At 41.9% G+C, this 13,979-nt stretch overlaps 1 protein-coding gene across 3 annotated transcripts in view; it reads left to right on the forward strand.

Moving 5' to 3' along the window:
• wdr27 (WD repeat domain 27) overlaps positions 1-13,979 on the forward strand; it is a 54,996-nt gene that overhangs the window by 24,473 nt on the left and 16,544 nt on the right. For all 3 annotated transcript variants that reach the window (XM_048270534.1, XM_048270535.1, XM_048270536.1), the window contains exons 21-22: positions 1,562-1,659; positions 8,469-8,571. In XM_048270534.1, the coding sequence (XP_048126491.1) occupies positions 1,562-1,659; positions 8,469-8,571 (201 nt within the window). The remainder of the gene's footprint in view (positions 1-1,561; positions 1,660-8,468; positions 8,572-13,979) is intronic.

Genomic DNA, 13,979 nt, shown 5'->3' on the forward strand with positions numbered 1-13,979 from the left:
TTCTCTGTCCTCCTCTTTAATCCCCCTTCCCTCAACACACACACACACACACACACACACACTGCTCTCAACACTTCCTCAGTACTCCTCTTGTCATTGCTGCTGTTTCTCTGCTATGCCCTTCTCACCTTCTCTGCTATCCCCTTGTCAGAATCCTCAGAATAATCCTGCCTGCCTTCTTTCTCGCCTCCAAGTCTCTCCTCTTGCCTCAAATCTTCATCCTCGAGACTCATCCAAATATGCGGTGCACTGAAAGGTACTGCACCCCCCTTTCTCATACAACTTTCCATCCTGTGAGAAGGAAAAAAATAAATAACAATGAGGGGGGAAAAAATCTGGAAATCGTCAGTGCTGTGTGCTGTTGGGAGAAGTGAAGTTGGAGTGGTTGTCCAAGGCCCATTTTCCCACACTTACTGGAAATCTCTCTCAAGCCTCCCCTCCTGACCCCCACCCCCTAACACTACCACCACAGATTATCCAAGAATTTAAAGATATAATTGGAAGCCATAAATTCTGCATGCAGCAAGATTGGCGCATCCCTCTTTTGTGTCTGTTGTCGGGTGAAAAAGGAATCTGTTGTGTGTGCCCCTCCAGTCCTGTATCTTAGAGCTGTGGAGAGATGGAAAAGAACGACAAATATGTTTCCACTGGGCCGAATGTTGGTTTTGGATGGTCTTGTAATGGTGGAAACTTTGCACACTGTCAGGGTTACCTTCAACCTGTTTCCAATCTAGCTCACCTCATCTCCCCACCCCACTCACCCCCACATGCCACTCAGATGCTAGGAAACACCTGCATTTGACTGCCTACTGCCCTTCGCTGAAGAACAGCAGAGCCAAAAAGCACAGTGTACCAGTCTGATTTCTCCAAAAAAAGATTAGTTTGGTGTAAACACAACCTAGGGTCTATTTAAGAATGATAAGTTTAAACTTTAGTTTGGGACCTAAATTATGTTAACAGGAGTTTTCAGATAGACCCTTGCATTACCAACGAAAATGGCTGTAGCAGTGGAAATGGAGCCACATCAAAATCAATTTCTATATTCAAACCACTGACAAGGCTTAAAATAGCCTTGCACTTCGGGAGTAGTGTGGAGAGGGGTCCCTACAGACAAATCGAAATATAATGTAAACTTTGAAAGTGTACAGAGAGGTTATAAGAGCTTTTGAAGGCAGCGCATTGCCTTACTTTGAGTTCTGGTAGCGTCAAATCAGTGGGCACGTTCGACTGAATCTTACGATACAAACATGCATCGTGTTGCGCCAGATCTTCGCAACGAGTGATTTGTTATAGCTATAAGCCATTTTGTTGCTAATGAACTCGTTATCATCCATAAATAGACCCTAGGTTGTGTTTACACCAGACCAAGCTCTAACAACCAAGACTTTAGTGATAAATGGTTATAAATGGTCATTTTAGGGCTTAAAAATCACTTCTAAACATTTCATGCTGTGATTTGGGGGCTTCCCGGAAATGATAAACAGATAAATAAATATTTGTCAGCCATTTCCAGTCACTAACTGAACCAACTCAACTGAAGCTTTTGTCTACAACCTGGCAGGGCTCCATGTACTGCAGTCAGAGCCAGGACTCCTACAACCTTTTTCTAACGAGTGCAATCACAGATGGCATGAAGCTGTGGGACCTGCGCACATCAAGGTAGGTCTCGTTATTTATTTCAGTTTGTACTGGCTACAGTGGGCTACCACATATGAAAGTAATGCTCCAATAAAAACATTAAAATGGTCCAGCATGCCAGACAAAAATTGGGTCAGGAATCAGGAAGGACGGGAGTTGCTTGGTCAGTGTTCGGGCCAAGATTACTCTACTTCCAAGCCGTGCAGTCCTCAGTGATGTAGAGGCATAGAACTACAATGACATACCCACTTCACTTACAATCACTCACTCCTAATCATACTTCAATATCTATGCAAAGACCCTATTCAGCTAGTGAGTTGACTTTGGTTGATATTTACCGCAGATGCCATTCCATAGATACATTACTCAGTCTGCAGCTGTGAATTGATGGAATCGTGTGCCATATACCTCACTCAGTGAGAGGTGAAATGGCAAGTTGCATAACACTGTGAATATCCTCTGTAGCTCCGCTCACTGCATAGGTACATATGTTCTCAGCATGCATGTGTGAAAGCCTTTAACTCTCAACATCCCTGCCCCGCCATTCACACTCCTAACCTGCGTTTCAACTCTGTACAAAGTGGGAAATGTGGTACAGGTTCTGCTCATCCACAGGAAGAGCTGAGCATTTATAAACCACCAGACAGAATGGTACACTGTGGCAGATGATGGTTCCACTTGGGAGACACATGTATCCTACAGTATGTACAAGCAGTTTGAGCTGAGGCATGATTTTTTTTCCTCTTGTACTGTTGTTTTGGCCAATGAGAGGAGCCTACAGCTATCATACAGTGGCTATACTCTTTGACATTGTAATTGTGTATAGGCAATATATATATATTTATTAGGGTGATTATTTCTATTTTGAGTTGCACCCTATGAACTCTATGTCTGAGGGCAGTGGTAAGTAATGGGTCACATTAGTGCCAGCAAGCAGCTATACCCCATCAGACAGTCTGAGACGTCTGGCACTTCCTTTAGTATGGGGAAATATGGAATGGAATTCATTGTTGATTCTACGTCAACACAACCATTAATATTGATTTAGCCAGCAGACTGACAGCAGTTAGGCAAAATAGCCAGCTACAGTATGACTGTATATGGTGTTTTGGAACAACAGTAGTTTCACTTATTTATCTATGCTTAAGCAGACTACTTCTTTCCTTTGTTTGAATTCTAAAACAAAGGTCTGTTATTATGCTTGAAAAAAGATGATAGGCCATATTTATGCTGGGTCCAGCTATAGTGAGTCCACGACATACCCTTTGCAGAGAGCCTGTGAGACTTCTCACACTTTCCGACCACAGACACCGAGGCTCTTGGCAGCGTGCATGGACTTCCACTTTGCTCTCACTGGGGGCACAGTGGCTGCATGGTCTTGTGTAGATGTGGGGATGAAAGGCAGCTGCAGAGCTATTATTTGCCTGCCTGGCGAAGTTGGTCGGTTAGCAGTAAAGTGTCACACTCTGTTACTGTGAATCCCTCAACACCAGAGGCAACATCTCACTGCTGGCATTCAGAAATGATAGAGACAGTTCAGTAAACCCAGGCACCTATCACAATCAAATATAACGTTTGTAATGCATATTCTAATCCAACAAGGTTCAAAACAATACATATGTTCAAAGATCCTTAATATACAGTACAACCGTCTCTGATATGTTCATGCTTTTTAATATGCTATCCATATTATTGGATGGTGAATAATATTGTGCAGGAGTTTGTAACTATTCAGCCATTAGCTCTGCTTGCAGCTATGCAAATAAGTGATACATCCAAGTTTAAATAAATTCATCAGAATCATTACTGCTGTCTAATGTCTAAATATTAACTTTGTTTTATTACAAAAAAGTGTTTTCCGTGTTTTGATGTTCTAAATCTCACTGACATCCCATGAGTTGACCCAAATTCATTGCACTATCTCCTTATTTGTATAATTCTTGATAATTTGTGGAAAGGTACCATCATCTGCAGAGGGAGATACTCACTCATCACAGAGACACAAAAATGTGAGATGTAAGATCTCTTACTAAGATAATGACTGAGAGCTTATTTTGTTCCACTGGAAAACTGAATATGATGATCACCCCTCTTCTAAATCACCATGTAAGGCTCCTCAGATAAACTGAATCAACAACACCAAGGTGTATTTTTGGGCCTTCTGGCTTGTGTCAATAAAGCATAAATCTCATTTTGTCTGGGACAGGTTTCCGCACAGGTCCTTGAGTCCCAGACATTGTTGGAACACGCTCCATCCTCCTCCATGGAGGAAGAATTAATTATCTGAAAAAGGAAAAACTAGGACTAGAGGTACACTACACTGACGTCAGTACTTCTGAGTATACTGGTGTTGTGCGGTCATAACATTGTTTGTGTACCACAGCAAAAAGTGGTAGTCCAAAAGAAGTTTCGGATTTGATTTTGTTATTTATCTATTTTCCTCTGGCTTGGAACAAGAAGATGACGCATAGCACCTGAAAATACTTCAGCTTCTGCAGGTGTCAGAATGATGTGATGGAGCAAAACTGTACAAGTCAAATGAACCGAACAGCATATCCTGTTCAGAAGGACAGGAAAAATGGACAGGACAGATGTTTTGCCAGAACAGTACAGCAAACAGAATGCGCTCCAAACTTAGTATAGGGATTTATTATTTAGTAGTGTAGGGGTACGTTTGTAAATTCAATCAATATGAAGCTCTGAATAAATACACGATAATTCCGAATTTACTAACGGTTAAATGTGCTCGGAGCGCTCGGAGTTGCAATTTACGAACGCACCCTAGGTTGTACACTGACCTCATCCAGATCATTTCAGCTGGTTAGACACAAAGGGTGAGCCAACCTCCGAACACAACTACAGGAGCCTAGCAGCTCTGTGGATCTTGGAAGCCAATAGTGAGTGCTGGCAGGAGACCTGGGAGCAGTTGTTCAAGCTGGTCTCCACAGCCATCACTTCCTCCTAGATAGGAGCTGCAGGAGAGCCAGGCCCTCCTGGTGTTTCTCCTTCTCACACCCATGCTCACACACTCACACACCGAGCTCCGGATGATTCATCTCCGTAAACAGCAATGTTGCTGCTATTTCTGCTGGGGTGTGACATAAACAAGGAAGGGATTCGAAACAAAACAAAACAAAACAAAACAAAACAAAAACAGGCAGAGCAGTGCCTTGTCATTGTAACTTGGCTTTTGCGATGGTGAGAGATGGAGTCTGGAGTTTAATCAGACTCGGAAAAGTAAAACAGCAGCACTGTTGCCTCTCAGTACTCTTTCCCATTGTACAACATCATTACATGTCCATTCAAATGGATTGACAGGATGCATGAGAGGAGTTGTGGAGTTCATTATATTGTGTGTTGTTGATAAGCATTCTCTTTATACCTATTAATCTTTTGTTGACTCTGGACTGGGTGACTTTGCAGTCTCGTGTCTTCAATTCCTCCCTCCATTCTCCTCTCTGCTTCTCTCATTTACGTAAGCTCTAGATCTGACCACAGAATCTAGAATCTAGAATAATTGGGCTGATCAGTGACTATTACTCGCTACATGGCTCTGTTCTTACCAATTTAAACGGAATCGAGCTGTTGCAAACGGCTGCGGCTCATTTTGTATCATTCTGCCAACAATTCCTCCGATCATTTCATCAAAGACTGAGAAAGAGCAGAACAAAACAGAACAAAAACAACGAGGACAGAAGTAGCTCCTGGGGTTGACCGGCTGAAGTCTGATTCTCCATAAAGGGTGGTCCCTGCTTTGTTTGTGTACTTTTGTGCGTGGTTAGAATACCCAAGAAATATATGAGTGTGTTTAAAAATAATTGTGTTTATCCCTTATTGCTAGTTTTATGTATTCCATTATCTAATGAGAAGCAGGCCAGTCTTCGAGTTGGAGTGTAAATGAATGTGAACAGCAAAGCACAAAGGGGAAGAATAGTGTTTGGGTAGGCAGAAATAAAAAAAATATTTTGACCTTTACATTAACATCTCCTAATTTGACTTGCTGCGTTAATACCATCTATGCAGATATGTTTCCTTCCTCAGGGAAAGGGGAAATTGTTTGGCAGTCTTAAGTGGAGTCATTAAATAACTTAATTTGTTGTGTTATTTTGCTGGTCCATAAAGATTGATGATAAATGCCTGTCTGGCAGAATGATGGCCACAGTGTGAGTCAAGATCATTTATATGGACATCCCCATTGTGCAAGGCTGCTAATGGGGTAACAGTCTCATTAGACACAAATCCCTGCTTTATGGCGGCGTTAAGATAGGTTAAATACGTGGGTTAATGGCCCCCTTGGTGTCCCTAAACATATTGCTGATTGAAAGGGGCTTCTGTGGAGGTGCACTCCTGTCTGGAATATCTGCAGGTTGCCCAGTCGATTTAGATCAGTTTCAGGCTCACTGCTTTTGTTTGTTAGTCAGACTTTCTTTTCCCTCTGTTGAGCATGCTTTCTCATTCTACCCATATCTCCCACACACACTTATTCCCATCTCTTTTATCACACACACACACACACACACACACACACACACACACACACACTCTCTTGCTCTCTTTCTCCCTCTCTCTCTCTCTCTTTCACACTCACACTCTCTCTCTCACACACACACATAATGTACATAAACAGACACAGATACACACACACACACCACACACACATAAACACACACAGATACACTCAGTGACCATAACTGGCAGACTTGCCTGCCAGTGTGTACTTTGTGTTTTGTGGGCTCTTGTATTTACCGTTCAGTTAGAGCTGCCCGTGCCAAACCAACCACAAGAGTGACCAGCGTTTGTTCTTCTCTGCAATCTTTTGTGCCGACACACGTCAGTGTGCGTCCATTTGTGGTCATGCAACATTCTCACACAGTGACGCATCACTCCCACAAAGCATTTCCCTTGACCAACAGCCTGTGCCCAGTCGGGGAGCAAGCTTGTGTGTGTGTGTGTGTGTGTGTGTGTGTGTGTGTCTGTGTGTGTGACGCTCTTCACAGTCACTGGAGCCCTCTACATGGTCTCAGAGATTTAAGGTGAGGGAGAGCACATATTTGGACATGAATTCTGCTGAGCTCAGTGAGATCCTCCACCTCAGTCATCAGTAGTGTCTTTCTCCCCTGCTCTCTCTATCACTCTTTCTCCCCCTCCTCTCTCTCGTTCTCTAGCTCTCTGTCCACCCATCCTTTCTCTCTCTCTCTCTCTCTGTCTCTGTCTCTGTCTGTTTCTCTCAGTAAAGTAGGCCCTGCACTGTTGATTTAAATGAAAGGTTCCATGGAGCTCGGCAGTGGTGGAGTGCCTTATTATTTTTGTTGAAAATAAAAGGGAAAGGGGCCCCCTGCTTTGCTCCGCTCCGCTCCGCGCTACGCTGGCAAAATGATGATCTCTTATTACAGTTATTCCAGCGAGCGCACGGGAGCGCCTGGATGGAAGGAAAAGGATATGCACAGTCATTTCAGGTCGAAGGCATTGGAAAAATAGGCTAATGGGAAAAACATTTTTCGTGATACTTTTTGAATATTTACGAGGTTGTTTTAGACAGTTAGCTTGGTAATCACTCTGCTAAGAGTGTGTGATGCTTCTTTTTTTTTGTCCATTTGCTCCACTCTTGCTCTGGAGGACCGGGTGCGTCCCGTCAACACTGTGTCAGCATTCCACACAAGCCGGACACGTCTGGACCACCACTCCCATCTCAGTCAAAACAGTGTCTCCTCATACTGACCTAGATAGCGGGATGGACACTCCGTCTGCCTGACGTCTGAAGCTAATTGAGTGAGCCGTTTGTCCCCTGCTGGCTCTGAGGGGCTCATAGTGTGTGTGTGTGTGTGTGTGTGTGTGTGTGTGTGTGTGTGTGTGTGGCTAGGCACTGTTGTCTTAGGGTTTGTTTTTCACATGCCTTGGGGTCGGAGATCAAAGCAGAGGCCCTGACTTTTACCCCAGTGGTGTCGTCTCTGTTTACCTTGCACGGCCCTGTGCAGGAAGCTGCGAGGTTTAAATTCTCACTGGTGTTTTTTGTGTGCTGTGTGAACATGTGTCTGTGCTGATGTAAACGTTACTTTTAAGTTTAAAAGCTGGTGTCTGGCAAACCAACAAGCATTTGGTTGAAAGGAACTGCAAATGATTTGTGCCGATTGAGCAGATTCAGAGTCTAGATCAAGGTTAGCCTCATTATTTCTACTAAAACCACTGGATACACTTTGTTATTTGGTTGTCATTCTATTCTTTTCAATATGACACACGTTAAGGTTTGTGTTTAAAGTATGTCAGTTTGAATAACTTTTCCCTAGAACCCTGGATAAGGTCACATGCAGTCAGCACTTATCATTGACCCTGATTAGACCCAGTTCCTCTGAAAAGATTTTTAATGTTCCTCCAAGCAACTGCATACTTGATCTCTCTCAAAACTTCCCTTGCTCTTACGCCAACAGCATGACCTCAGTGATCTGTTTTGACATCCACAGCCATCATAAATCCACGGAAACGCTGATTACATGCACAATTATGTGTATATATATGAACACGTGTGTATACATTTCACATTTTAATGCATTTTATGGATTTTATACGTATATATTTCTCCCTTTCGCAACTTTTATAGATATAAACACATGCAGATGTGCACACACCTGCGAAGCGATGGACATTTAGAACTTGGGCTTGGGTGCAGAGTTTGAAACTAAGACTCAGTTCCGGAACATTGTTCATTCCGTTCATCATAGCATCAGGGGAGGCTTAGGCCAACTCTGCAGGTGCACTGACACACACACGCACAGACACATACACACACACACACACATGACCTAATCCTGTCATTCTTCTGCACTCTCCACCAGGTGTGTTCGCAAGTATGAGGGCCATGTGAATCGCTGCCATCAGTGCACAGCGGCGTTCTCTCCTTGTGGCCGCTTCATCGCTACTGGGTCTGAGGACAACTGTGTAAGTCCTCTTCACTATTCATAACATCTCAAGCCTTTACATTTCTCCTTTTCATCCTTTACGTTCTAGCCGTTTTCTTTGTCCTGTTCTACATGTCAGTTTGAACTGTGTTTTTCATTTGTGGAAACAGGCCTAACAGAAATAATAAATGGTCTGGGTATCCTGGCCCAAGTGACAGTATCCAAACACGGACATTTCCATATGGAAGTCACTGATGCCGAGATGTTGGGAGAAAGGCAACAGTGTAAGAAACGTGACTGAGGGCTTGTGTTGCGCCTTCCGATATCGGGATTATGAGTCTGGAAGGACTTCATGTGGTTCCAACAGATTGTTCAATGCAGCCGTATATCATTAGGGGTGTTTGGAGTGTTGCCCGCGACAGATACAAACGAAACCGCCTGGCCAGAAAGTGGGGAGCCGTGTTTCTCACGTCATAAATAAGGACTTGACTTTGTGTGGGGGCTTTCGCAGTTCAGTTGTCAGGCCCTGCTTGGCCCACCTCTCATGGAATTTCCGCCTCACACCTGCTTGGCAGTCACTGGCAATTCACAAGGTTATCCCAGATTGCCCATGTACAGTCAGTGACACACAAAGATAGCTTAAATCCAGTGGCAGTGATTCATGTTTGTCAGTGCCTAGAATACCATGCCTTGAGCTTAACAGTGGAATGCTATGGCAACAACCAGCAACCCATACCAGATTCTACCTGATGAGACTCTTGATGATGTCTTGCTCACAATCATTGAAAGTTGAACTGCAGGTCAGAATGAGATTTGAGCAGTGAAAAGGCCATGCAGGCCTCAGCAGTCACATTTTTTCCTCTTTCTCCTTGTGCTCTTGCTAGCCCCCCCCCCCCTTTCCATTTGTCTGCCCTTTTCCTCCGAAAGTAAATCTTATCTCTGCTGTGTCATTTGCCAGCTGTTCATATTTACTCCAGAGCTTCTCTGTTTCTTGTGTTTCTTGCCAGAGTTGTCAAAACCATTCATTCTATGGAAGAAAGCACCCAAACTCCATTATTTTCCTGCTGTACTCATATTGAAAGTTGAATCGTGGAAAGCTCTGTTTTCCTTAGAGGAACTGACCTGGAGACAATCAGAGTTCTTTCTCTCTTTGCATCCTGACACTCATGCTGAAGCCTCTGAAACATACTCATGAATGTGCAACCATAACCTTCACCAAGGAGGTTGTGTTTTCACCGGTCCATTTGTTGATCGGCTGGTTGGGTTATTGATTAGTTGGTTTGTTAGTAGGATTACGCATAACTGCTGAACCAGGTTTTTTTAACTAGATTTGGTGTAAAGGAATTGTATGGGCTGAGGAAGAACCCATTTAAATTTTGAAGTGGACCCGCATCATGGGGTGCTTGCCCAAATTTAGTTTAGCTTTCACATTGTGAAATACAGCTTTAAGGGCCATTTACACCAAGAACGATAACTATAACGATAACTGCAAAAAACTAATGTTGTAGCTAATATGAATGACGACATCCACACATATACTATAATGACATGAACGATAGGATCACTTTGAGAACGATTTTGACAACAATAAAAAGCCAATCATAATCACATTTTAGCCATCACATACATTAACACAAAGAGAGACTTTGTTGGTCAGTGTGGGTGCTTTTATGGTTACAGTTATCATTATAGTTATCGTTCTTGGTGTGAACGGCCCTTTAGTTTACAGGGCTTCCACAGGTCATGGATTTTCTGGAATATCAGGGAATTTTGTTGTAACAGTTTAACATTGACTTGCCGAAATACATTAATACAAATACATACTGTATTTCCACTCAGAATTGGTGTATATGGTTATTAGCTTCATTGCTTGCTTGAGTAGTTGTAGTTAGTCCTATTTTGTTCATTCAATACCCATTTATCTCCCGCTCTGAAAAAAAGTAAAAGATTCTTAAACGCTATGCGACTGTTATGATATCTTTGGTCGGTATATTGTACCCTTCATTATAAAGTAGGTCATCGAAATTCAGGTTTTTTGTCAGGGAAAAGTCATGGAACTTTACATTTCACGTAGAGTGGGAACCCTGAGTTTAGATTTTGTTAACGTTGCAAGATATAGCATTAAAGGGGACTGGTAGGACTGGTACACTCTACTGTGTATCTCCTGGTTTGGGTACAATGAAGATTGGTATTTGTGCCTCAAGGTCATAAAGTTTCAATATTCACTTAAATTTGTACAGTTGGAAAATTGGCTGAAATGGTAAGTGTGTAAGAAGAGTGTAAGAACCTTTTCTCCTGATTTATGTAGGTTTCTGTAAAGAGTGCTGGTATATTCATGCATAGTCTACCAGTTTTTGTTGGTTTCCACAATTTGTTCATACCCATTTATTATCTAAGTATTAAAAATGTGATTAGATGTGTGATCAAGTGCACTCTTCCAAAATATTACGGAAAAACCTATAGTTTTCTATGGAATGCTTTTTGAGACAATATTAAATAAATAAATAAAATATGAAATAAATAAATTAAATATTACATAAATACATAAAAAGTTAAATAAATAAATGAATAAAATGTAAAATAAATAGATAAAAAGTTAAATAAATATTGGCATTGACATTGACATTCCATATGCATGGTCTTGCTATGTGCCATGAAATAAATAAATACAGTCAGTCACCCATCAAGGCGGGACCTAGCTGCTAATTGGTTGCTGCCTCAAAAACACAATAGCTCTGGAAGTGATCCAGCGCAGACTGGCTACATGTGAACCACACTGGACGTAAGGACACAGACTTATTAATAGTCATAACTCACGAAACATACAACAACAAGGATTTAATTTATTTATTTAATCTTTTATTTCATATTTCATTTATTTATTTAATTTTGTCACAAAAAAACATTCCATAGTTGTCACAGTTTGTTTAGTTTAATGTAAGGAAGGAAAAATAAAACGTACATGAATTTCATAAGAATATCAGAACTAACCAACTGATGAAAGGAGAGTTTTGTTTATTTCATGCTTCAGAAAATTGTAGATTTATTACAACTGATTAGATTAACAGCAATGTTTTATTTTATGTTTTATAAGTAAGCGGCTATAGGGAGCAGAAAACTATAGATGCATTAAAGATTGCTGTAGATAGACTCACACAGTGTAGATATATCTGATATCAGCTATGGCATTGCACTGTTCTATAGTATCTGTGTAGAAATAAATGTACTGCTTGTTACTGAAGTTTGAATGTGTTTTAACATACTTAAACCTTTCATAAATCAGGGCCTGGGTTTTTAAGGAGCTTTGTAAAGGAATGTCCTGATCTTAATGACCTCTGCTGTGAGTAATTATATTAAATCTGCTGCCATTTAAGATTTTATTTTGTTGCGACTGGTCGCATGGTGCCTCTCAAGAGGATAGCCACGATGTTTGTAGAATAATTACAAAGTAGTTGACGAAAAATGCCTGAAAGCCACACTTCGGCAAATAGTAAATCTGCCCTGGTTCAGAGCAGTGGGAGCTGAGAAATCCTCAGCTGTATGGACCTGCCAAACCAAGCATTACCATGTTTGTCCAGTGATATATGTGTGCCATGTTACCACGTCAAATGGAAGTGGCTTTTTCCAGCCAAATCCCTTGTGCCAGAGGCTCATTGGAGCCAAGTGCAGAATCTTAATACTTCACTTAAGGTGTTGTAGTCCACATGGATAGCTGCGTCTTATTTTGTTTTATATTGTATTATATTATATTCTCTTCTCTGAATAGGGTTGGCTGTGTTGTTGCCATGTTGATAAAGTGGAAGGTCTCTAGTATGGCCTATGATTTGTATTTCTAGCATGGTGCATTTTGACTACTGAAGTAAGATGGGTTATGAAACTGACAGCATCTAATAACTTTGAGACTATGAACTCTGTTGACAAAAAGTAGCCAAAACTGGAACAGAAATAGGCCAACGCGTGCTTGCAGCACAACAGTTCTTTTGCGTGCCATGTTCTTAAGCGTCTCATCGCTTTTCGTGGAAGGCAACCTTTTTTGGTTGTCGAAGTGACTTCCTAATTACTTTTCCACCTTATATCTGAGACTGGCTTTACAAGACAGCCAACATGTCAGAGATTCAGACTCCTCTTTTTCCCCCTGCCTCAGTCTTTCGCTGCTGCATTTGTTGAAGCCAAAGGGAATAACACATTAAACTTGGCAGGGCCAGGTCTTAGTGGATCTGCGTGGAGAGAGTGCTTCCAGTGGTTCTTGGAAGCAGACAGTGAGTACGGTAGTGAGCTACTCCACCGTTATTTGTGGCTGCTCCGAGAGTTTCATAAGCCAAAGGCATTTGTACTTGTCTCAGTATTTCAAAGGACAATCAGAAAGAGCTCACATTACCTTTCTGACCCCTGAAGAAGCTTCAAATTCAGATGATATGGGACATTATGTATGGAGCCTATTGTCTCTGTATACTGTTAAAATGAACAGAGCATTTTTGTGATTTTCGTACATATTTCCATATAATATGTAGGGCTCCATAACTGTTCCCAGACATTTAAACCAAAAGAGTTGTTGTTTTAATATCTTTTTTTTAAAGTTTAACACTTTATCGTTTTACTTCAGTCTCAGTGGTTCCTTGTGTTCTGTGCAGGGCCTAATTTTGACAGAGAAGGATTTTAAGGGTTTTCAAAGGTCGTTAGAGGGTGTAGTTTTGTTTTGTTTTGGGCAGTTGTTAGTTTTTTGTTTGGGGCAGTACATAAACAGCAAAGACGTTTTTAAACACAGAGGGCTGGCTTGGAGAGATGGGTTAGACCTCCAGTGCGCCACAGTGGCAGTGAAGGAACCGTCATTGTCTCATCTGTCTCCTGACTCACGGCCCTGTTAGCTACCACGGCTCCTGACTATCAGTGGGGCGGCTCGCTCGCTCCCTCACGCCGCTCTCATTCAAGGAGCACGCTCAGTGGGCTCCGAGAGCGCTTTTAAGGAAACATCTGCAGGAACTCGACCAGTCGCTGTCTGGTAACAAACATCCCAACATCTGTTTTTATCTGCGCTAGTGGCAGATGGCTCCTGTCTCTTTTCTCTCTCTCTCTCTCTCTCTCTCTCTCTCTCTCTCTCTCTCTCTCTCTCTCTCTCTCTCTCTCTTTCTCCCTCTGCACTCTCACTACGGTCCTGATCTCCCCTCTCACTCTTTCGTTCTCTCTTCCTTTCAGCTGTCTCATTCTCATTTAATCACAGCACTTCATTTGACGGATACCCGGAAACTGATTGAAATCAAAGAAGCAACATCCATCATGCCTCAAATGTTTCCTTACCTGATCTGTGTCTTTTTACATGAAATACATGACATTTTACACTAAATACATCTATCAGTTATTGAGGATGCTTAATGGTTTGAATAAATAATCCATAAGGGTCTCTCCGCATGTAAAGTAGAATTAAAAGTCCAGCAGTACTACTTATTGCTA

This window comes from Alosa alosa, chromosome 18, assembly GCF_017589495.1.
Source record: "Alosa alosa isolate M-15738 ecotype Scorff River chromosome 18, AALO_Geno_1.1, whole genome shotgun sequence".
Lineage (NCBI taxonomy): Eukaryota > Metazoa > Chordata > Actinopteri > Clupeiformes > Clupeidae > Alosa > Alosa alosa.